Here is a 26,506-nt window from a genome sequence, read left to right on the forward strand (position 1 = left end):
CCCTCTCCTAAAGCAGCTAACTGAAGCACACACATCGTACAAAAGCAAAGTATCATCCACAACAGACGACCCAAAGTAGAGCCATCTTAAGACATTCATACTGAACTCAATTTCCCACAGAGCAACTTCTTTGCCCAACTTATTTTATCCATATAACTAAACCAAATCAGACTAGTACAACTTTTATCATCTCACTAGATTTTTGTTCCTTTAAATATTTGTAATGTCGTAACTCTCAGATTAGACTTCTTATATGTGACTACAGTGTTCTGCCTGAAGGCCAAGGGCAGTGTCTGTCTCTGGGGACTTTAAGGCAGAGGCAGCATTCCAGACCTTCCTGGCTCCCATGGCATGACAGTGGCATGGCTAAGAGCTTGGCACTGTCTGCTTCTGCTGATTAACCTCATCATCTCCAGCCTGGCTCCAAAAACATCACTGAAAAACCTTTTCCACATGCAGTACTACCAGCAGTGACACTGTGCCAGAAGATCTGTATGTTGCCCTCCAAGGAGTAAGGAATCTGTGAGGTGGGATATGATCTGAAAAACACTTAATCCCTTCTCCTACAAAAAGAACAATTCTTTCAACAAATTTAGGCTTAGTAAAAATGTTTCTGCTTTCTGTGGGCATGACAGGAACTGATGCACAGTTGTAAAAAACTGAAGTTTGTGACTTACTGGAAGCCAGATGTAGCTGGTTAAATAAACATGACAACTCTTCAGTTGTGATGTGGGAAACAGCTTTAGACTGTTTATTTCTAAGATGACCAAACTGGAAAAGAAATCCTGAAATTCACAACATCAGCAGCTGAAAGCATAAGTAAGCTCTGGAGCATGTATAATCTTCAGATTATTTTACATCAATAAAAAACACACATTACCAAACAAGACTGCCCTCCAGATTAGATATATTATGCAATTTTTTGCTTTTAAAAAAAAAAAAAAAAAAACAAAAAAAAAACAAAAAAACCCAAAGATTTATAATTAGTGAAGGAGTCTAGTGGGAAAAGTACGGTACAACCGTTAACATTGCTCTATTAATGCACATAGATCATACTGGTCCTTAGTGGAATTTCCCTTAAAACCTGGATAGACTATAACCAGATGTGAGCAATAACTGACAAAACTCATACATATGCTTAAACATAAATAAAACTTCTTTATTGCTTGAGTTTTTGGTTTTTTGGTTTTTTTAATACTTTTAAACAAAGCTTTTAATTATTAGTAATATAATTAATCTTAAAATAACACCATAGATGGATAATTTTATCTTATTTTAGGACAAGCAAAGAATTCTCCCTAAACAGAGAAAAATCCTCCAAAGCCATGTGCTTTTCTCTAAGAAGACATTAATTATTTGTACCAAAATGTCATTTTTAAGCTATTCAGCATCTACTGGAGATTGCAAGACTTAGCTTTCATGGCTTTGAAAGCAGCTTAAGTAACAAAAAACTCCCAACTTTTTTCCAAACACCTTTCCATAATCTACACTTCTAGTACTTTAATCTATGTGAGCAAAACCCTGAGCTGGAACAGAGATTTACTGATATGGAAGGTTCAGTGATTCAACCTACAGTGAACAGGAGAAGACAGAAAATTGGGGACTGGAGAGCAGCCTGTTGTGCATATCCTTCATGAAGACAAAGGTCTTGTTACCACCAGAGGTAACAGAGATGCCTCAGTGGGTGATGGTAACCTTTGATGACTCCAGCTCACAACTCTGGACCTGCTGCACCCCAGGCTGTACACCATGAACTCCGCCAGCACCACCCTCACTAATTGATCCATCACACTCAACGCCTGATCTGCCACCTCACAGCTCCTGCTGCCACCCTTGGATGGGATGCTGGTGTGAGCAAAGCCCACCGGTCTAGAAGTACACCTGCAGAAATTTCTTCTGGTTTCTGATTTAAATTAGGTGAATACCTAGTATTGGTTTGGACAATAAAAAAAAGGAAGATATATTTAAAAGAAAAGAAGGCTGAATCACAACAGTCCAAAAAAAGGCTAAAACATGTTTTAGGAAAAAGAAACAGATGGAGCTACCTCCCAATGCATACTAGCTCAAGGAATCCTCCTGCAGAGTACATGCCTGGGATAAATATACACCAGTGCACAGTTCCCAGAAGGATAGAATACATAAAAATAAATTCTTGGACATTTTTTTAGATCCAGATGTACAAATTCTGTTCAATCTTGCTCATGCATTTAAAGACTTTCTGTAGGAGTCACTTCCCAATGATCAGACTAGCTTTTAACAAGTGAAGAGGGCTTGGATTAAAAATGATGCAAAAAACTGTGCCACATCTATTTCTGTTCTTAAAGGCAGGGAAAAGCTTATAGGAACGCTGTTTGTCATTGCCCAAATCCTTACAGTAAACAGACTCCTGCGCTCATTGCAGCTAAGGGTTTAAAAGAGACTCAGATTTCAGTTCTTGTTTTGAAATATGAAATTAGACAATACAACATGATAAAAACACATTCAACAAGGGACATTCATGCTAGCAAAATTTGTGCTAGTGTATCATGCTAGAACCCAAGAAAACAGGGACAATGCAGAGTTCTCATTAGAAATACATCATTTCAAGCCATAAAACAGTGCACTAACAGCAACTTAAATGAGTGCTGAGGAGTTATGAGGAAAAAAATAAGTGTATTGAGACAGTAAGCTACTCATGCAAGCATCAGATTGCTATGAGGTAGGAAGAGTTATATACATTCAGTAAAAAAAAAAAAACAAGTCCTGATTTGGGTCAAACAATATATTTTTACACCATCTGTATTTTTTTCCAGTAACAAATGTTTTGAGATTGTGTGAAGTGTCAAATAAGGATGTGTTTGGATCCATACACTCAATCTTCCTCCACATGAAGTACATGCGTACTCCTTTGAACCCATGCTGATGTATATGTGTTTCCAAGTCCAATCTGCAGCCTGCAGTGTGGCCAGAAGGCAGAAGTTTAGGGGTTCCTCTCTTGCAGACTGCAATCCAGACTGCTTCTCACTGAACTCCTTAAGTCTCCCTAGGAAGGGAGGCTTGCTCTGTGCCTACCAGCACATGCAATCAGAAGCCACAGAGCAGTGATACCTGCTATGGATGTACCGTCTCTCCCTTTCCATCTCTTCTCAATACACCCAAACATCAGCTCTCAAGTGCTGCTTGCAACAGGTAGAGTGAAACATCAGCTGTGTCCAAAGCTACTAATCCACACAAAGAATTCTTCAGGGCAGGGGCCCTTTTTTTGCTCTCCATTTGCACAGTGTTTACTACAATGACATCTGTTTCATGGCAGGGCTTTCTCCACTCTTAAAAAACACAAACAGTACATTGCTGTAGCAGCAACAATTTAACTGTGTACAGTAATGCATATGGATGAAACACAAAGAAAAATCAGTTCAACACAGCTGAATACAGCACCTGAAGCACTGGTAAGCACCAGCTGAAATCACTAGGGTCTGAAATTCACAGTCAGTCTCAAGAATCCATTAAGTCACCAATATATTGAAGTCTTCAGTATCTCACATCAAAATATTCAACTTCAAAACTCACCCAGCTTGTAAGAGCCAGCAGGTTAATTTTTTTATATCCTATGATTGTAATGCCTTTCACTTCAGTGATAAATTATACTAAAACAGAGCAAACACATTTTTTTGCAATTGATCAGCAGGTGTAAATCACATCAGAAAGCTTGTGCAAATAAAATTATCTCTGCAATAAATACTTCATCTTTCTATTACCAGCAAGCCACAAAATAGCATTTAGTGCACTACTTACTAGAAGTTAAAACAACACCCATTTCCACACCATTCATCTGTCCAGCATATTAAATACTCTAATAGGATGCATGATGTGTCCTTTAAAGGACCTTAATGAAGAGAGAACTTTGAACTTGTCAAACAACTTCCTTTGCTTTCCTTTTCTTACAAGAAATATAAGAAACCATCTCTAATGGAAAAGGAAAAAAACATATTAATATGCTGCTTTCATAAAAAGATGTAGAAGCAGATAATGTAACTAGAAATATTTTCTTTTTCCTTACTTAATGATAAGATTATTTAACCAGAGATCTTTGCTTAAAGATTTGAAAAAGCAAACCCTAGGTAGCTCACATGCATGGAAACAACATTATTTCTAATCCAGCAGAGTACTGCCAGAGCAAGTTGGTCTACACGGTTATCTCTCTTACTCTTGATCTAGCAAAGATGTTGTTACAAGATGTCTAAATGACTAATCCAATAAAATAATGTAAGTGGCCTGGGGAGACAGATGATGTCTTAGCTTTATCATTGGCTTAGCTATGTGATCAGATCAGCCCTGGGTTACACAATCATTCCAACACAAGGGAAATTGCAGAAGTATTTCATGACTGTCCTGTTTTCAGCTAGGGTAGAGTTAATTTCTTCTCAGTACTGTTACAGTGCTGTGTTTTAGATTCACAATGAGAATGGTGTTGATAACACACTGGGGTTTTTGGGTTTTTGCTATGGCATGTTTATTCCAAGTCAAGGACTTCTTTTTCTCACTCCTAGTCACGTGTTCCACCAGTGAGGAGGTGCACAAAAGAAAACTGGAGATAGCTGGACAGATGATTGGAACTGACCATAGGAACATTTTACACCACAGAAGCCATGCCCAGGATATAAACTGGGGGGAGTTATGCAGAAGCATGGCAGATCTGGGTTTGGAAGTGGGGGGGGTCTGGCATCAGTCAGTGGGTGGTGAGCAATTGCATTGTGCATCACCTGCTTGTTTATTATCATTATTACTATTTACCATTATTATTGCACTTTACTTTAGCATAAATTATTAAACTGTTCTTATCTCAACATACAAATTTTACTTCAAGTCTCCTCCCCATTCCACTGGGGTTGGGGTGTGGGGAAAGAGAGGAAAGGGCTGAGGAAGTGATTGCATGGTGCCTAATTTCCAGCTGTGCTCAAACCATCACAATGACATAACACAAAGCATGTAAGCTGACTCTTGAAAAAATCCAAAACTTCTCAACTGAAAGTGAAATAGTTTGTAACAGAACAGAGATTTTGCTACACTGACAGATTATTTTCTTAAGAATGCTCTGAGCACTGATTAACAAAAGAAGCCTACATGCTACAGATTCTGCAAATTCTTTACATTTTCTTGCCGAAATTTATAATGGAAAGCAGCATAATAGGAATTTGCCTGAAATTAAAACAAGAAGACTTTTTCAGTAGACACTGAACTAAAAGAAATGTCACAGGGGAAAGTTACAGTTACAGTTATTAATATTGGAATAAGTTGCTTTTTAAAAATCTAGTTTTACAGTTTTACACCAAAAAAAACCAAGTGATTTTCAAAACCAAAGACAAAATTCTGCTACTTGCTTTAGGTAAGTGCCAACACAATAGTTTTAAAATTCAGTCTTGGTATTGAAAAGATGACATTCTTCTCCTTTAGGGCACAAAACCACTCTAACAACCTTCACTTTTCCATATTCTGAAATGTCAGAAATATAAAATTCAAATACATGAAACTGCAATTACTTTAGTATTATTATGGTTTTTGTAGATATATGACAATGGCTATAATGCTTTTAGAACTGCAGCCTAACAATAGTTAAAGTGAGCTTTGTTTTTAGTTGTTTTGTTACCCCAGAATAACATAGTACTATTCTGTAAATTTAGGTTTATAAATTACAGCACTCTGCTAACAACTAGATCAACACTGATTATACTGTTATTAAAATCAGACATAATTATTTGCTCTTTCACTTACCCCATTGCAAAACTTATTGAAAGCTGACACTAAAAAACACATTCTTCAGTTCAAAATGAAGTCACTTTTTAATCTACACAACTCAAGAGCTCACACACAAACAGTCTTTGCTAGATATTTCAGAACATTAATTAGCTAGATATTTCAGAACCTCATCTGATGGTATTAACTTATAAATTTATTTAATTAACATAAACCAAATTAATAATGATGCCAGAATGCACAGCGTAAAAAGTCAATTTTTCAAAACTACCAGGGTTACTGGTAGTTTAACTAATGTCTAACTAATATTTTTTAAATTTTAAATAACATTATTATTAACATCTGATCAGACTCATTGAGCATACATCTGTCAGTTAGTGTACACAGAGGAAGAGCATACAGACCTGATTCCTTTATCCAAATCTACAAGGACTATAATCATACCTGTGCATGTTCAAAGAGTATAAAATTATCACACTACTGAAAAGATATTTAAATCTCCACACTGTCAATGTGCATTTCAGTCCAGAGTACCCCAGAGGAATCTATGAGCCTTGGTGTGTAGCACCTCCAGTAAAAATGTTTTGCTGGGCCATGCTACAACCACACTGCTTATGTGAGCAGATACCAGAGGCTGCCTTTGGAGGAGTTGATAATAGAAAACATGAGCAACATGGTCGAGTAAATGAAAGTAACATCACAGAATTATCATTTTAATGCACCTACCACCCCACATAATGCCATTAACAAATTTTTTAAAACCCCAACAAAACATAATGCTAGGTAGCCGCATAGAAAAAATGAGATTAGTATTTTTCCATTCAAATTTTGAATGCAGAAATGTTAAAACTGCTACCTTTTGACGCATTTTACACTACCTGTCTTCTAAACAAACCAATGACCTTATTTTAGGCACTTAGGCATGCTTAATGTGTTTGTGAATAGTTTTGTCTTTACAAGCACCTACAGTGATGTCTGAAAGGAGGCCCATCAGGAATCATTTGACTGTAAAATCCAATTAAAGTATGTGTACAGCTGTCTGTTACCACAAACATAACATTTTGCACCACAGCCTGAGGGGCAAATGCTAACTAATGCTGGGTTTGCCCAGTTCTAAGGCACTCTGAACTTTTTGGCACTCACATGTACCATTTAAAAGAGTCTTTTTTTGGTGTGGTTTCAGCTGGCAGTGCAGACTAGGGGGACCAAAAGAGTCAAATATAAACTAGGCTGGTCACCAGAAACATATTACATTTGCCCATCAGAAAGTTAGTCATGTTTTTCATGACCACACTTGAAAATTTAGGTAATTGGAATTAGAAGTAACAAGATGAAACTTTTCTGTCATGATTAGTACTTCTCATTAGTTTACATCTAACTGGGGCATCGAACAAGCTTCCTAATACAGAACTCTGCTTTTCCAGAATTGGACTTGGTTTATTACAGTTCAGTTGTCACAGGATTTGAACACTAATTTTTCCTAATTAGGATGCTAGGAACAAGCACTGTATGTTAGAAAGATACTCCAGACTTTTAACAGCTTTTGAAAACGTCCTGTTCATACTGCTGACTTCAAGACAAGAAGCATCAGAAATTATGCTGTCTGTGACTAAAATAAATTAACTTTCAGTAGAAATGGTTAACAAATGAGCAGAAATTATTCCTCCTCCTCTCCAAAATGGATGTAAGCACTATTACATTAAATGCTGACTTCTTTCAAAGTTTTTATAAGATTCAAGGGATGTGGAGGGACAGGGGAACACAGGTAACACTGTGTATCAACATCCAACTATTACTGAGAGAAGTGAGTATAAATAAAATTTCCACTGATGCTTATATCACTGATTTATTGGGGTGCAATGAAACTGCTTTTGGATGTTGTTTTCTGTTAAGGCTAAAAGAGAAGTAAAGAACAACAAATACAACGAGTGTTTGCCTGTCCATTATCACCTGTTTAGCTCCACTACTGTCCTAAGATGAGCATATAAAACATGTATGGGCAGTTAAACATAAATTCATATAAAAGAGTCAAAATGCAAATGAAATGCAGATACTGGTTTATGTTATCCTAGTCCCCTTTAATTGCCCTCTCCTAGATTTCTGAACTTTTCAATTTCTCTGTAAGAACAAAAATAGTTAGAATGACTGTTGCAGGAAAAAAATGTTCAAGGTAAGGCATCATTAATTCAACCAATTAAAACATGCTATATAATACAAAAGCAGAATGTTTGAAAATTATAATATAATGCTGTATTTACATTATTTAAAAGAAAAGCTTCTTTAGTATACTGCTAACTAGACAGCATAGCTATTCATACATATAAAGATTCAAATTCATAACCATTCTAAAAAAAATCAGAATAGTAAGTTGCTTTTACCATGGGACAACAAAGTATCATAAACTCCGAATCACAGGATGAACCTGCTTTTCACATTTTTAATGAATGAACTCCATGTAGGCACAGAAAGCATGGCTCAGTTCTTTATGATTACAGATGTTGTCCACCCATGATGTGTACTTACTGAAAACATCACACTTCTTCCTGTTCTGCTACAGTAACAAATCAAAGCCACTGGCAATAACTGAACAGACTGTTTAAATGTTGGTGGGTTGTTTGGCTTTTTTCCATTTTATTTAAGTCCTCATGGCTTTTATGAAAGATACAAACAAGATTGCATAAGAAAGCATGTGCTGTTTGTTTGCTCTAGTCTGCCGATAAGGCTCATGTCTGGGGACTCAGCCAAATGTAATTTCCTATTTTTTCAATTAAAATTTTCAAATTCTGTGTTATTTGAACCAGGAAATTTAAAATACATAAGGTGCCAACTGGATAAGTTTACACAGTCTACACTTACTGACTTGGCATTTTAACTATTCAAACAAAGTCTAACAATGAAGTCATGGAAAGATGCTGGAAAAGCTGAAACATGTCCTTGTTCTAAAGGTGACTTACAAACTAAAAAAGTTAGTCAGCTTGTTTTTGATAATGTGCTAACAAAGAACTGGAAGAGCTCTGGGATCTTCTTTCCACTTTCAGTATACCAATTGTCTTCCATGTTTGGATAGAAGCCATACCAGCCAGACTAAAAGTACCCAGAGCTTCAATAGAACCATCCCCCTATATAGATTCTTCATATGTCTCTCAAAAGGCATTACCTTGTTTTTGAAATAGAATTACTTCCTCCTTCTACATTATAATTTTTATTTAATGTCTACACTGTTCTACTACTTCCTAGCTGCTCACAGAGCCTTCCCATTAGGTAAGGCCTTACTGCTTGTGGTGAATAGTATTAGGGCATTTTTTATGATCTGACTACAAATCTGATGAAGATTTGTATTTATTTAAATATGCACTGCCTGTAGTCAAACCTAGAAGTGTGAGCTCCAACCAAAACTTCTGTTAGGACTAAGAGGGTAGATTGGACAGACTTTCAGGTGTGCAGTAATGCATGCAGTCTCTCCCACAGAAGAAACAGCTATAGTCTTCCTCTGATACCAGCAGCTTTTGAAAAAAAAAAAAAAAAACGCACTTGTCTGCTGTGTATTAGCCATGAAATTGTATGATACCAGTGTATGATACTAGACTAGTTTCAAGAGGTAATAGGAAAAAAGACTCATCACAACAGCATGAATCTTGTTCCCTTAGAAAGCCACAGAGATTGTGGGGAAATGGAAAAGAAAAAAGAATCATACATTCAGAAGACCCATGTATTTTTCACATAGAGCACAGAAATATTTTTTTTTTTCTCTTACTGTTTAACTTTCTTCAAGCAAAGCCATTGATCACTTTTAAGTCATTTACTCCTGTCCTCTGACTTCACACAAACTAAGGCAGCTGTAATTTTATACAGTTTCTAAATGTGAAGATTCTTTCACATTTTAGCTCCATTTCCTTAAGGTTACCTTCAAATATTGTGAGACTATATTGGGTAATGCGCTAGGAAGTAGACTGCATTACATCATCCCTGTGACAGCTATGGGGAGGCTGACATGGCAAAAAATAGAAGACATCCTGGAGCAGTACATCCTTTCTCACCAAAGCTTTTACACAGATGAAGTGCTCATCTCTTTTTACTGCTGCAAGGGTCATCTGGCTAGGATTGCATGCCTAGCTCTTACCCAGCAGCTACCTGAATTGAAGCCCATGCAAAGTTTATGCACCTGAGGCACAGAGGAGAAAAAAACTCCTACAAGGTGGTTAATAGGAAAAACAATTATGAGAAAAACCCCATTTACACAACAAATTTAAGAAGGAAGTAAGCAAGAGAGAAAAACACTGCCTTTATATAGTTTTAACTGCCTTTATATAGTGTTAACTAGGCTGATTTATTCATTAATTCAAATATCACTTCTCCCTGGGGGGAGGAAGGAGAAGGAAACTGAAAATGTTAGAGAGTTCTAGGTTTCAATGCTGTTTGGGTTTTCTGGTGCTTTAAATTCTGATGCATTTTCATCTGGGTAGATTTTTCATCTACAGTTTTGTAAACAATAGAAAAATATATTTGTAATATTTGTAAATATTCTAAAAACACAGCAAGTGTATTCTTTGAAGCCTATGTCTAGATTTAAGTTTGCCTCGGGTAAATAATACTTTACTTTTCACAGTGACCAAAAACATTCAAGTATTTTTAAAAAGTCATTCAAGTCATTCAAGCATTTTTAAAAATAATTCTCTTAAATCCTGGCATGCAAAGGAAATGTAATTGCCTGTATCACAGGAAATATTTAGACCCCTTTTCCAGGTCTCTTTTGTAAAAACCATAACCAGAAGTTTCTCAGACATTACCATCATAATGTTAAGAGAGAAGAAATCTGGAAAGCAGAGATGAAATAGCATGTTAGTCAGTACTTCCTTCACTTTCATGAATCACAAGAGGCCAATTACTGTAATTCCTAAAACAAAACTTGAAAGAAGAATATCCAAAACTCCCCCAACTTTTCTACTCTAAGCAAATAAGAAGAGAAGAGAGCCAAACAAGAATGAGCTAGGATACTAGCATATACTATCTCCAATTCCCACAAGCGCATGAATTTTCTCAATTTGCATGGGCTGGCAGTGAGCATTTGTGTTGAAGATTACAGAAGCAGGAAGATCGCATCAAGTTGAGCAAAGCTTTAGCAATTAATAAATAAGAATTATTTCACCAAGAATGCCTAGGGAATTTCCCCAAGTAGACTTAAATGCATAAAAGAGAAAACATTATCCATTACAAATGGGAAGCTGCTTTGCTTCTCAAAATTAAAGATCTGAACCAGTATTTCTTGAACGATACACCAGCTCTGCAACAGAAAACGATAAAATGCAGCTTAGTGTTTTGAGCCTCTGTAACTTAACATCCCTCTTCTGCAAATGTTTTGCCAGAGGCTAAAGAAAACTGTGTACAATTGTATCTGTCTAATACATACCTTCCATTCAAATAATCCACATATATGCCCAAGAATACTTTCACGCATGCACATCAGAAGCATTTACCTACAAGGAGTTGAGGACTAGATGCATGAGAGAATTGGGATGTTTAGAAGCTTGAGACACCACTCTGCCATTGTCTACCCTGTTCAGGCACTGGTTCTCCCTAATTACTTAGTTTTCCAAACAAGACCTATAAAACAACAAGTCATTGTAAGGGATGTATGCCTTGGTACTGATATGTCCTATGCCAGCCTCAGTTGGACTGTCAAACCAAGTATTTCCACATGGAAATGTGGGGTTTCCAACTGGGCACATTCTTTGCTGTAGGGCTCAATTGAATGAATCGTCAGACCTGGACCAGGGTGCATATGAAACCAAGAAAGATCTCAAAGCGTTGACCTGTTGGTCCTCGACTGGAATGTGGTACAGAAATGTTCAAGTACTTTGTCTCTTCTGCAGCAGGAACTTTAACTCTTCCTCTGGAAAACTCCTTACACACTAGGAACTCAAGATGAAAGAAAAGGCATCTTGTAAAATCTCCTATTGAAGCTACGGCCACTTAATAAAATATCAACAATATTAATAAGATAATGAACAGTTTGAAAATATTTCCACAGTCTGTTGGTACATGTGTCCTACACAAATTGCACAAACCAGATCACATATGATCTCCTCAGCATAGAAGCCAGAAAGACCTGAATCCCAAAACAATTAAAAGGATAACAGTTAACACATTTTACTGGTAAGATGCAGACAAAGCAACAGGAAGGCTTACATGGCTTTGGTTCATAATTCTAGAGAAAAAGAAAAAGCCCACATGGAGGGGAACTTTTATTTCTGTGGCTTTTTTTGCATAAGTTGCAGAAAGTTTTTAAACAAAACCTCAGACATGCAGACTTCTCAGTCCACAGCACAAACTGCACTTAGAAAGCAGCTCTTCAGCTAGCTGCAGTATAGCAAAAGCATAACAGGACAAGACAGTTAAAATTACAGAATCACGGAATATGCCAAGTAGGAAGAGATCCACAGGTATGACTGAGTTCAACTCTTAGCCCTACAAGGGCCATACCAAGAATCACATCAGGTGCCAGAAGGTATTGTCCAAAAGCTCCTTGAAATCTATCTGACTTAGTGCTTGGACCATTTCCTTGGGGAGCCTGTTCTAGAGCCTAAAAACCATCTGGGTGAAGAACCTCTTCCTAATATTCATCTTCAACCTCACCTGACACAACTTCAGGTGATTTCCTTGGGTCATGTCACCAGTCACACAGAGATCAGTGCCTGCCCCTCCTCTTCCCCACACAAGGAAGTTGCAGGCTGCAATGAGGTCTCCTCTTGGTCTCCTCACAAACCAAGTGCGCTCAGCTGTTCCTCATCAGGCTTCCTCTCCAGAACCTTCAACATTCTCATGGCCCTCCTCTGGATCTTCTCCAGTACTTTAATGTCTTCTATTGTGACACCAAAAAGTGCCTCAGCACTCAACGTGAGGCTGCCCCAGTGCAGAGCAGAGCAGGACAATCAATCCCCTCCCTTGCCCAGCTGTCAGTGCTGTCCCTGATGCTCCCAGGTCACCCTTGGCCCTCCTGGCTGCCAGGGCACTGCTGGACCATGTTTAACTTGCCATGGACCTGAACCCCAGGGCCCCATGGCACTGCTGTCCAGCCTCTCATTGCACTGTCTGTCTGTACATCCAGGGCTGCCCCATCCCAGGTGCAGAATCTGGCATCAGCCCTTCTTGAAGTTCATATGGTTGGTGAATTGACCATCTGTCTAATCTGTCAGGGTCTCTCTGCAGGGCCTCCCTCCCTTTGAGGGAGTCAAGAGTTCCTCTTAGATTTGTATCACCTGGGAACATGCTTAGTGTCCCTTCTAGTCTTGCGTCCAAGTCATGTATGAAGATATCAGAAAGCACAGGCCTGATGATGGAGCCCTGTGGAATGCCCCATAGTGACAGGTCTCCAGTCTAATGTCACCCCTTTCACTTTAACCCTTTGTGCCGAGCCCATGAGCCAGTTCTCACCCATGCCATGATGTGTTTCTCCAGTTGTGGACATTTTGTCCAGAAGGATACAGAGAGAGAGAGAAATGGAAGCTTTACTGAAATCCAAAGAGATCACATCAATTGGTTTCCCTTGGATTACCTTGTCACAAAAGGAAGACTCAATAAGCAGGACTTTCCTCTCATGAAGCTGTGCTAGATGTGACCAAGGACTGCATTGTCTTTAAGGTGTTTTTCAACACCTCCCAGAATAAGCTTCTTCATAACTTTACCAGGCACTGATGTGAGACTGACAGGCCTGTGGAAGGGGCCCTCCTTCTTGCCCTTCTTGAGAACTGGGACAATGTTTGCCCCAGCTTCCAGTCAGCTAGGACCTCTTAGAATTTCCAAGACTGCTCAAAAATCAATGAGATGAGCTTTGTAACGATCTCACCCCACTCTTTGAGGATTCTTGAATGAATCCTATCAGGCCCCATAGATTTGCAAGGATCCAGCTTGAGCTGGGATTTAACCATTCTCACATTCGTGGTCTTCCAGTTGTATGCAGAGACACAGACATGTTTTGGTGCAGCTGCCTGTGCTCGTCCATCCTTCTCAGGTCCAAAGGGTTTTATCAGAAGTAATCAATATACTTGCATTATGTAGCAAAAAAAAAAGAGCACTACTCCTAATTTCACAGTTCATAATTTTAAAGGCATGGCCATTTAAATAATGCATCAGTCAGGCTGCTGCTTCTGCCACTTAAAAGGGTACTTTGGTGTCATTTTACTGCTTAATGAGATTGTACAGTAGAAAATAAAACCCTTGAAGAAAGACATAGCAACTCTATTTTTCAGATTATTTCTTATCACAAACACAGTTTCATAACTGTTGAATATACGGATATTTGTATAGTCTATAGTGAAATATTATTTCTCAGAACTGGCAACTATCCCAGACAGTAAATGTAAAACAAAGCCTTTATGTTGCAAGAACATCAAACAGTTCATATTTTCATGTGAAGTTTACAGATTGGCATTAAAAAGCTGTACCTTCTTAAAAGTACCCCTTAAGAGTAACAAGCCAGCAATATAGAATGCAAAACACGACTCTCTAGTTTTCATCTAGTTTGCTGTCTTGTAACAGAAGCAACAAACAACCCACATAAGTCAGTTCCTGTCATGGCCATGTACACTCAAGAGACCACCCTCCCAAGCCCCTGCCATATTCCTAGTGTGTACCATAGATGATACTGAGAACACACTGCTAGTTCAGAGGTGCTGGAGCTGCATTAATAGCTGCATGCTCCAGTCTGCTCAAGGATAGTGCTCTAGCCCAAAAATCAACTCTACATACTTGATGCTCATGCGCTGCTCTAGTTATTTAAACAAACCTTCAGCAATTCAGCAAGGTACACTTTACCAGTAAGTGTAAATTCAAATAGAACCACAAAAGAAATAAGGATGATTTCAGCATACATGTTATTATTTCCAAATCCTCTCTTCAAAGGCTTGTTTCCAAAAATATTTCAATGAAGACCACCATATAATTTTAAAGCTTGAGGACGTATTATTTAAATAGTATATACAGTCTGCTGGATTTTTCCATCTAATGCAAGTGTATGTCCTTTTATTTTTTCCCAGAAGCTTACAGATAATCCTACTGGATGACAACTCACTTTACCATGCTCTGCTCCCAAACATGAGGCATTGCCAAGGCCACTCATCTCCCCAAATCTAAAATACTTGAAAGCTGTTATCAAAACACAAGGCCACAGAAGCTAGCAAAGAAACTCCTCAATTGCTAATCTTCACACCTCCCTTTCTTCTTCAAAATAAAATTTAGATTGTTTAAATTTCCACTCACAATTTTTGATATTTGACAGGGGAATGGAAATCTGACTTTGATGCATACAATTTTTATGAAAAGCTTATTTTCTTAAATAACAACAAATTGTGCACTTTGTAGCAACTCTCTTTCCTCAGCTGTTGCCAGCAATGCATACCTCTGGACACCTGTCTTTCTGCTCTGTTGAAAAAACTTTTTCAACTCTTTTTACCAAATTTAGTGTACTGTTCCAGATGCAAAACCCCTGGAAATGTCCTATAAGGACAAAAAGGCTGATTTTCTCTGGGTGACAATTCACTTGGGATTTAATCTCCAAAATAACTTTCTACAAAGCTCATGCATTTTCTTGGATAACTCATGGATACCCATTTCTGCAGAATGTATGTCATGTTTTCTTGGTCTGTTTTACAGCTCAAATGCCACACTCTCCTGCAGTTTGAGTTGAAAACTACAGGTAAGGAAGATAATAAAAAAATTACGGACTTACCTATGTGCAATGGTAAAGAATGTATGACTATCAATAATTTAACAGCAGCATCTCCTCATATACAATACTACAAACTTCTGTTTTTCTGAACAAGTGTCATTAGTTATACAGTAGATTTTTTTTTTCATTTCTGAGATTCTTTCTGACAGGTCACAAAGTACCTTACAACTAGCAATCTGAACCTGGATAGCATATTTCAGCTAGAAAGATGCTGAAAGGATAACAGGTGAGCATCTGTTCACGACAATAAGGGCGAAGGTTGAACAAGTAAGAACACTGTGGCTGAACATTACTCTTTCACAGATGCCACAGGACACTTGGCTGAACAAAGATGTCCCAGCAGACTTAAACATCTCATCAGACTGATGCTGCAAAACACACACTTCCACATGCACCTTGAAGAGAGTGGTAAATCAGAGGAGCAACGGCATCAACATATTACTTCATATTTATTACCTAATAGACAAAAGATTCAAGATACCTCACATACCTCAGAGTAATAGATGTTTGCATACCACTTGATTTCCAGGGTTTGTAAACAAGCCCAATAATCTTTAATGGATAGGCAGTTTAGTTAGATGTGGCTGCTTTCAGAGATACTCAGCCAAACACAGCAACCTCTGATCAGCAAAACTCCCAACTATGTTTAAGCCTTTGGCACAAAACAAACTGTCACTGATGTGTTTTTTTGTATTTATATTGAGAGTTTTCCTGAGTAAACACGAGAAGATTGAAAACAAGGCCAGCAAGCCAGACACAAGGCAAATTTAGGCACTGGTTCCTATATCAGTTGCATACCACTGACAAATAAAAGTTAAATTTTTTCAGAAAACACATACGGGTCTTACCTTTCTGCACATGGATGATGTCTGGAAAGTTGGCCAAATGCCCCTGATATAACGCTAACAAATCCATCACAGGATCTAGGTCCTGCCGGGGCTGATCTGCAAAGAGGTCCCCGATGGCATCATAGGCTTCTGCAGTGAAGGCTATGGCCTGGTTGAGGCCAGCTGAAAAGGCCTGCTGGTCCAGCTCAAATGCCTGACTGAGGCACTTGAAGGAGTGCCCCACCTTCTGGTATTCCTTCTTGAAACCAGTGACTTGTTTACGGGCAAACTCGTTGGCTGTGTGATTAAGTTGCAGGGCACTCTCATCCATCTTCTTGGTGAAGGCTTTGAAGCCATCCACCTGGCTTTCCACCTCCTGCAAGTCTAGGCTGGCCCCAGAGCCTGTGGGGACACTGATGGTCAGAAAAAAGTTGGCACCCACCATCTCGTCTTTTTCAGCCTTGCGCTTGCCTTGCTTCCAGGCCTTCTCATCTGTGCTGGGACAGGTGAGGAAGTGCTGGAAGGCATCACACTGAGCGAGCACAGGGTGGCTGCACATATGGTCCATCCACCATGCTAAGCCTTTGCGACGTTTAGAGATGAAGTCCTCCTCAAAGCGGCCAGTGGCCTGCTTCTCTGGCAAGTGGGGCACGGAGATGACAGGGAACTTCTCAGCTAGCCGCCCGTAGAGCCAGTCAAAGTGCTTGTAGCGGCGGTGCACCTGCTGCCCGGTGTGGCTGGGCACCAGCTTGTAGGCGATGTAGCTCTTCATGCCCTTGAATTTGGTCTGTTTGGTGGGGTCCTCGATAGAGCACTGGAAGGGGTAGGGGTTCTCCTGCCACTCAGGGCCCCGGGGGCCCAGCACCACGCACAGCTTGTCCCCGTCCTTCACAAAACCCGACGCCTCGCCCAGCACGAAGGCCTCTCCGCCGGACTTGACGAAGGTGGAGAATCGATTGAGATTGCGGCTCACCGTGGCCGAGCTCTTAGCGGCGCCGCCGCCGCCGGGCGGGTGCGGGTGCCCCGGTGGGTGCCCCGCACCGCGGGGGCCCAGGGACGGCTCGGAGCGGGTGGACAGTCGGTACCGGCCCGAGGCGCCGCCGCCCGCCGCCTCGTAGTCGGGGTAGGAGCTGCCCAGGGCGCCCGGCTCGTCAGCCACCGTGGAGCTGTCGTCCCAGTCGTCGTCCCAGTCGTCATCGCTGCCCTGGCTGGGCTGGTAGGAGCCGCCGTAGGGCGGAAAGGGATACCCGGCGGGGGGCGGCGGGAAGGGCTCGGGCGGGGGCTGCTGCGCCGCCGGCTTGAAGGCGGCGGGGGGCGGCAGCGGCTCGAATCCGCCGACGGGGACGTTTGCGTAGCGGGCGGGCGGCGGCTCGGCGGCGGGGGCGCGGATCACCTGCACGTAAGAAGCCGGGAAGAGCCCGCGGTCCCCGCGGCTGTTGACGCCCTCCAGCCACCCCTCGATGTCCTGCTCGCTGCACAGGCTCAGCACCTCGTGCTCCCGCAGCGAGATCTCACCCGGGTTCTCCGACCTGAAGTCGTACAGAGCCCGCGCTCGCAGCGCCATCGCCGCCCCCCCCCGGGGCGCTCCCTGCGCCACCGCCCCTCACTGCGTCGCGCTGGCGGGGCTGCCGCACCAGAGTGCCGCCGCCCTCGGGCTCCTTGTCCCGTCGGCGGCCTGCCCGGTGCCGCTCCCGGTGCCGCTCCCGGTGCCGCTCCCGGTGCCGGCGGCAGGCGCGGGGCCGGGCCGGGCCGTCCCACGTCGCCAGTTGCGCTAATCCAGAGCCGAGCGGCAGGGCGGAGCAGCCGAGCGCAGAGCGGCCGCCCCCATCGATAGCCCCCGCCCCCCCACGCCCCCTGCCGGCCGGGGGCCGCTCCCGGGCCCGCTGTCCCTCGGGCCCGCCGGGCCCCGCCGCTCCATTGCCGCCGCCGCTCCATTGCCGCCGCCGCCGCCGCCGCCTCCCGAGCGCCCGGGGGCGCGTCAGGCTTCCCTCCGTCCGGCCGGGAAGGCTCCCGAGCCCTCGGGTCTTTCCCCGCGCTCCGGGGCAGCCGCCGCGGGAGCCGCGCCGGGCGGGTGCTGGGCGGCCGCGCTGGTCCTGCCGGCGCTCCTCCGCTGCCTGCGGCGTCCAGAGAAAATGTTTTGCTGGGGGATAAATCTCGTTTTAGCCTTCGCGGCACTGGTGTTGGTTTTCTGTGGAACAGCCTCAGTCCGATCGAGGTGCTTTTTTCCCTGCCTGGTTATTTAGCCACTTGTTTCTCCTGGTCCTGTGTTGGCTAGTCATATGGATCCCGTCCCGTTAATCATCTTTTACCTCTCTTTGCATCCCTAGGTACAAGTTTCTCTCAAAATTTCTGCCTGCTCACGAGCAATTAGAAGGAAGTGTTTCAGAGGAGATGTTCAAAGTTTCTGGTCCCCAGTTCTTCATGTGTTCTTATAAACATCTGGATATCTTGCTTATTTCTCTGCCATAGTTTAGAGAGTATGTTTCTTCATAGATTTGTGTCAAATAATTTGTCTTCGCCTGGAAGCAATTCACTGGAATGCTACAAGACCCACTGTTTCCTTTTATTGCTGGTTTTAGTGTTTGATACCCGGGGTTTACTTTTTACATTTCTTCTTTGGACCTTCATTTTCTCCACAATTCGTTCACATGTTATCACAGTACTTTTCTGTTATTTTTGCTCAATAGTAGCTTGTCTACTCAATTTTTTTTTAATATGTCAGCTCACCCCAGTCCAGCATGTTAGCCCCCAGTTTCCTTTAATGCTTAAAATTGGAAATCTGTTTTAATTAGTGAGTAAAGTGACCAAAAAACCACATCATACACCACACAACCAATTCCTCAGTGGCAAGCCTTGTGGAACACATTTGTGGTGCTGCAGGTTTACAGAGATCAATTCTGAGTGTCTACAGCAGTGCTAAGCTGAGGAGCATTGGCTGTCTCCTGAGAGAGAGCTGGCAGCTGGTAGAAACACCCTGACCTGGCGTGGTCACTTACTGCTGACCTGCAGGCCCCGAGGGGATCCTCAAACCCTGCATCAGCACCTGTTAGTGTTCTTAAACCACCAAAGCTTTCTTTCCATCAGTCAGTGTTCTGCCCCTTCAGCTGATGCACCATCAGTGTCTGCCTTTCACACAGGTCTGGTTCTCTTCTGCAAAACACAAGAGATAGCCTTGGCAGCTGGCCCACAGCCCACCATGCTGCTGTCCACCCATGTGGTCAACCTAGAGTAAGGACTAAAACCCCACCATGAGGTAGATGTGGATCAGTTTGATCTTGGTTTTAGATTTCATCCCAAATTCTGACTGCTGCAGATCAAGGTAAGTGATTGGGACTTCGTATTCCTTCCAAAGTCCTTCCAAAGATTTCCCATTGATCTGGGAAATCTTGTGCATTCATGTAAATCCTCATAGGTTAAACTACAGAAGAATAGTCCTTGATCTGCCTTCTCTATACTACTTATTGCACTATATATATTTGACTGCCCATGATCTAACTCCTTTCCTAAGCTTTTCACTCCTATTAATCTAATTTTCAATGTTCTTAATGATTAATGTTGTTTTCTCTGAGTAGACTAAATTCTTTTTTGTCACTTGAAGTGAATGGTACTAGACATGATGCTGACCAACTTGATTTGTTTTAAATAGATATTTAAGATTTGCTCTCATTGGACAGCCTGGAGTGACAAACAGATGCCTTGCACGGGTGCAAAGTTGGTTCAGGAATGGTATTTTCCTGCTCCAAGTGGTCATGCTGACAGTGCCTGGCTATGACTGTCACAGCCAGGGCAGGACAAAGGGACAACTTCAAGGTGGGCATCTCTCTTAATTCCTTAGGTCTGGTGGAGGTGGCAGCTGCCCTATTCCTCCTGCTCCCCTCAGTGCTTTTGGCCTGATTTTTCTCTGGTAAGTGTTGGCTTGAGTTTTGCATCTCAAATGAACAGAAGCAAAGGTGTCAAGTCCAACAGGGACAAAAACTGCTACCAGGAGAATTTGAAGGTGTAAGATCTACAAAGCTAATGAAAATAGTATTTCTTAATTACATAGGTGTAATTTTTAAAGTAGTTATTCTCTAATATCTTTCAGTTTTATCTGAAGACTTTAACAAAAAAATGAGTTACGTGACATTGAGTCATGATTTTTCCAGCACTAATGCTTTCAATAAGGCAAAAATATGAAAGGAAAATGTGTGCTATGTTATTTTCCTACTGATCAAACTGCAAAGAGAATTTGGAACAATAAAAAGGTTGCAAATGACGTTTTCCATCCTTTCACACCCGTGAGCCAGCTCTGATTTCCACAATGCTGAGGCACTCTGTTGTGGATATTATAAATAATGTCTTAAAACCATAAATAATTATTTTCAAGAAAACTAACCTGCAAAATTAGAAGCAATTCTAACAAACATTTTTTAAATGTTTGGGAAAAAAACCAGCTTCCAAAGTCCTCAATAACCATCTGCAGTGCCAAGCAGAAGAGCTGGATTTATCGAGCTTTGTTTCTTGCTGTTTGGGCTAGGAGAGACAATAGTTTCAAAGTAAGAATGGTACATAGTGACTTGGAGCATGTTAGCTGCACAAAGTGTGTATCTCAAGGCTTTGCTTGGTCGGGAATTGAATTTTCAGAGGCAAAGTGAATGTTATTATAAAGACCAATAACATGTAATTCAGTGAAAATGTCTATTATTTACTGTGTTCCTAGGACCTGTAATTTGAGGGAGTAAAGCTGGAAGCCAGACTAAAACAAAAGACTATATATGAAATATCTCATTGTATGTGAGTTAGTTGTCTCAAGACACCATTAATATGTGCTAAAGGAGATGTTTGAAAGCAGCATGGTTTTTTGCTGATCAGGTCCAGAAAATTAGAGTAAAAATTTGGAAACATTTAAACTTTTTTTTTTTCATGTATGGTTTTAATCTGTCTTGAATAAGAAAAAGTGAATGAAGAGAAGCTCTGAACTCAAATGTAATGGAAGCTTATATTTCCCCTTTTCATTGAAAGTGTCAAATCTTTCCATCTTTATTTTGTTACTGGTCCTTTATGCTATTACTTTGCTGTTTTAGTAAGAAAAGCAAAATGAATTTTCATGAGAGAAGATGAGACTTTTGTGGCACTACATCTTTTCTTTATGATGATGCTCCTCTGTGGACCCCGGGAAAACCATGTGTCTGGACATTGAACAATGCTCTAATAGGAAATACACCGAATAGTGCTTTGTGCAAGGAAATGGCTACAAATAGGTTGGTTTTCATCAATATAATTTCTAAGAGCAAATTTGATGAAATGCTTACACAATATATGTGATTTTTTGGGGGGTTTTGCTATTTGTGGTAAATCTGTAGCTAGTATTACTAACTCATCATAACTAGAGCTGAGTGTAATTTTTTTGAAAGCATACAGATTAATAATAAATTTCACTTAGTAGGGGAATAAACTGTTTTGTTTCCATTTTTATGTAATGTCTGACAGGCAAGGCACAGTTCAGGTGCCTGGCGGGGCTGCCACTAGAGGGCACAAAATGATTTTAAACACAAAATTGTTTAAACATTTCACTTGATAAAACTAAGACGCAAAAGGCAAATAAAGACTTTGAACTATCAAATCAGTAAAGAAAATGCAATAAATTTTATAAACATGTTATTATAGTGTTATTTTTTTAAGTTTCTGAAAGATGGAATGTAATTTTATTTGAAATGTTTTGTAAAATCTTACTTGAAAACATAATCCAAAGAGAAATTTAGACACCTTATAATATTTTAAAAACAGAAATTTAGGAAAAAATTCCGTGAGATGTAGAAGAAAACAAAATATTTTTCAGTAACAAGTATGAATTAAGTAAAAGTTGCATTGCTTTTTTCAAACTAGGCTGTGTTAAGCTACAGATAATTTATCAGAAACACTGAGTTTTTGCTTGGTCTTTGCAATATGTATTGGCTATCTCAGCCCCAGTCTGTGTAATAAGTGGCTGTTACTCAGTTATTCTCCACTCTCCATTTAATATTACTTGGAATGCATGTCTGTCTCCATTTCCTGTCTAAAGGGATAATGTTTCAAACCATCTTAGGATGCTGTCAGGATAAATCCTTTATGTATGCAGCTCTTCCATGCTGTGGCAGGGGTGGTATGTGCTAGGCTGACATCCTGACGGTGCTGAGTTTCTCATGGTTATGGACAAATGGACCCATGCCAACTGCTGATCCCTGGGCATATGCACAGGCAGAATTTGCCACCTGAATAAAGACTGAGACAGCAAAAGAGGATGAATGAGCCTGCACTACTTTGTCCTGAGCTACCTAAGTCCTTGAGTAATAATCTCAACCTTATGTTTATCAGTCCATTACGTTTAGTAATAACAAATACTTGATAAAAAGCAAAACTGAGAGCTAAGTGGGTAGCTGTGTTGAGGCCAGCGTTATATCCATGTACCATGTAACTGTGGCAATGAACCCATTGTATAGGATGAATAAGTCATAGGATAGTGAGAATAAAGAATTGAGAATTCATTAATTTCTTTCATACATATTTCCCTGTCTTCACCCAGGACAGAGAAATTGCAGAGAAGACCTCCTTAGAAGGGTCTGTGCTTGTGTTATCGCTGAGGTTTACTATGGGAAAATAAATGGTTATTTAAAATAACCATTAGTAAAGTTATATAAACTATAATAAACATTAATAACATTATATAAAATATAATAACCATTAATAAGTTATATAAAATAAAATAGGTTCTAAAAATCCACAGGACTTGGGCTGAAGTTGTTCTGGTCATTGCAGAAAGGTGCCTGTCAGAGGCTGGTTGCAGAGTGAAGGACTAGTCACTAGCAGGTCCTGAGTTATAATGTCATTGGATCAAGATGGATGAGCCTGGACACTACTTTATGAGTATTTACTGTCCATTGTTGCATTTTATGAGTGACTTCTCAGTCTCAGCCTGGAAACCAGGACAAGTGCTCACTAACTTAGGCAACAGACCAGTTTTGGTGGAATTTTGACCATCAAAGTATCTTTTACTTTCTCAGAGCTTGTGTTTAAGCTAATACAGTGCATTCTGTATGAGGAGACAGTGGCATTTTTATTAAGGTTAATTAATATTTGGGTGACATTGTTTTATCTTCAAGGAGAATAATTTTGTTCAAGTTGTTGCTTGTGGACATGGACTATCAAAGGATGGCCAAGGAATTACTCATTTGCCTGTGACAGCTCAAGACAGGGAGAGTTCTGAGAAGCTAAGTGTCTGGAAATGACACTATATTACTCTATTTTAGCTTCTGTGTTTTGCTTGTCTTTTGGAGAACACAGAGGCTTGCAAATATTGAGGTGGTGAAAAAGGTTCTTGCTGTGCTTGCTTAGGGCCATGTATTTGTGAGAAAGTGAATTACATTAATTCCCTATCACAGGTGGTATAGCCTGGTGCTTCCTTGTTTTGAACATTTGTTTTAGGACAGAGTTCAATGCAGAGATGTATTGGGCATCCATACCATTAGTAAAATCTTAAAGAGATTATAATTTCCTAAGAGAAACAGTGTCAGAACCTGGCTCTGGTTGTTCTGTATGCATTTAGAGTGTTTATTGTTACCCATAAATACGAACTGTGCTCATCTAAGCAGAATTACCTAATTTTAAAATAAAATGTTATATAATGGCAAGTGAAAGTAGAAATGGAAAAATAAGGAGTTGGTAGCAAGCAATATCAATTGATACAGGAGAAAGCTCAGAGTATAGTAAAAATTATATGATCAGTGGGAGGTCAGGACTTCTTCAACAAGCAACAGAATCCTAGAAATAGTTTAAAGAGTAGGACATGAAGATGGCAAAATTGCCAATGATGATACAGGTATCCATAAGGTACAAATATATTAAATACATGCGAAGTTATTCAATAAGTATTTCTGCTCTATGTGGAAAAATTATATTTGCAGTTTTTCATGTTGGTAAATTCCTTTGTATTCTATTAGTAGCTGTTTAATTATTAGACTGTTTAATAGAAAGCATTATGCTTTTATATCTTTGTAACTCATAAAAACAGGATAGTAGAAAGACTGTGCCAAGAGCTGTCCATAGTATTATTTTTAATTTTAGGATAAAATTATCACTCAACAAATCTCAGGGCACTAGGGAAAACCTGCTCTTGTAGGCCATGATGATTATTAACACTTGAATAACTGATGGAAAGGTGTGATGAGTTTCCCATCAACTGAAGTCTTGACATAAAGATTTGATCTCTTACTTAAATACGTGTTCTTTTTCAAACATATTATGGGTTGGCTTAATGAGTAAATTATCAAGTGAGATAATGTGCATTCTGCTCAGGTGTCATGCTAGGGATCATCACTGATCCTTCTGACCTTTAAATCTGGAATAAAAAAATATGGAAACCTTATCTGTCTTGACACTGTAGTAATTTCAGACTGAGGTTTCTAGAAGGTTTAAGTTAAATATTGCTATAGTTATTATTTTGGGTCTAGAGTTCATATTTTTTCACTTAGTTGTCACATAGTCTCCTAATCTGTATTGAGTCTCTCAGTTTCATACCAGGATGAAGTCCTGAGGCTCCATATATACATTAATGCAGAGACTATATTTATGATGTGTCTTGTACAGTACATACTAATCATGCCACCAGTGCTTGGGTAATTGTGGTAAAGTTGCAATAATTGAACTGCTATTAAAATGTCTGCTGTCACCAGAGCAGGTAGCTTATGAGCTTGTCTGCCTCGTAAAACAGAGTACAAGAATTATGTTTTTATTAGTCACACTCTGCTCTGAAAATAATTCCCCTTCATTAATTTTTCATTACAGCTATGATCAATGGAACAATTTTTAGTTAAGAGCTGGACTTATTTAAACCCACCATCCAAATTCCAAAGCAACTTATTCACAGACAGAAGCCATGCCTGCCCTTCATGCTTACTCCAGTGTGCTACTGTGATGTCTGTGGAACAGATGACTCCTATGCCCAGTCTGAGAAGAGAATGGCATATCCTGGAAAATGAGGAACTAAAAATAACTACTCATGTGGTCCCTCTGGATGTCTGAATCAGCTGCAGGACCAGCCAGCTTCTACTCTTGGTACAGTGGTGGTAGAGGGAAATGTTCCAGCCAGCCCTGGATGCTGCATGTTGGCACCTGAGTGAGGAGGTCTTGCTGGATCAGACTAGCTCCATGCAGAGCCAGTGAGAGGGACAGCTGCACAAGTTAACTACTTTATACTGATTCAGTAAACCAGTTTGAGCTGATGAAGGCTTAACTAAGAATTCTGGGGTGTCTAGTTTAGGTAGGGCACTTCTACTTTTATCCCCATGTCATCCAAATCTACTAAGAACAAATGAAACTTTTGGAAATTCTGACATGCGATGTCTGCTAACATGATGAAATGTATAATTGATAGATAAGATAATTGAAGAGATGTGCCCTTGGAAAGAAACATATCTGAAAATAGTAGCTGAAGATACTCTTTCAGCCTAGGATACCAAGGGTTCAGTCCATGTACGTTGTTCCTTTTCTATTAAAAATCAAAAATTTTGGAAGTAATTTTAAAATGTATTTCACAGCCCCTAAAAATGCTCATTTTACAAAAAAGTCAAGTATTTCTTGTAGAAGGTTTAAATATTGTGTCTTCAAATCTCTTTATATATATATATATATATATATATATGTATATATGTATATATATCTACTGGTTTTGCCTTCGGATTGAGTGTATTTTCCTGACAGTAGCTGCTATGGGGCTGTGGTTTGGATTTGTTGGAAACAGTGTTGGTAACACAGGGATGTTTTAGGTCTCCCTGAGAGAGCTGTGTGCCAAGACTTAACTACCCTGGTTCTACAGTTTTCTGTTTCTTCATGCACAGACCTGCCTGCTGCAGCTTCTGTGCCATGTAGCAGAGCTTCATCACCAGTGCTTACTGGGGTCAGGGTCAACCCAAAGCACAGTAAACACACCAAGGAGCATGAGAGGAACTGTAAGTTATTCTCTGTTTGCACCAGTTCTATTTGTGCAAGCTACTGCTAGACATGCTTCCCATTGAAAAGGCTGGCATCAGCAATATTACCATGTGACTAAAGTGGGCTACTTTTAAAGTAAACTGATGGGATTTCTGGTGAAAATGCAGCCCACCATGGCACAGACAGCAGAAATCTCCACTCTAGCACTAACCTGAATGGGGAGTCCTGAGCTGGAGTGCCATGTTTCTCATATCTCTCTTAATGTCCAAGTGGTTTT

The 26,506-nt window shown here is 40.3% G+C and overlaps 1 protein-coding gene and 1 long non-coding RNA gene across 3 annotated transcripts in view; one reads left to right on the top strand and one right to left on the bottom strand.

Annotated features, from left to right (window-relative positions):
* SNX18 (sorting nexin 18) overlaps window positions 1-17,848 on the bottom strand; it is a 65,880-nt gene extending 48,032 nt beyond the window's left edge. For both annotated transcript variants that reach the window (XM_021553908.2, XM_021553907.3), the window contains exon 1: window positions 16,306-17,848. In XM_021553908.2, the coding sequence (XP_021409583.1) occupies window positions 16,306-17,848 (1,543 nt within the window). The remainder of the gene's footprint in view (window positions 1-16,305) is intronic.
* A 2,271-nt stretch (window positions 17,849-20,119) lies between these two features.
* On the top strand, window positions 20,120-25,415 carry LOC144248178 (uncharacterized). The gene is made up of 3 exons (XR_013341557.1): window positions 20,120-20,188; window positions 21,348-21,524; window positions 25,084-25,415. It is a non-coding gene; the product is annotated as an uncharacterized LOC144248178 (long non-coding RNA).
* The last annotated feature ends 1,091 nt before the right edge of the window (window positions 25,416-26,506 follow it).

This window comes from Lonchura striata, chromosome Z (assembly GCF_046129695.1).
Source record: "Lonchura striata isolate bLonStr1 chromosome Z, bLonStr1.mat, whole genome shotgun sequence".
In the NCBI taxonomy this organism is placed as follows: Eukaryota; Metazoa; Chordata; class Aves; order Passeriformes; family Estrildidae; genus Lonchura; species Lonchura striata.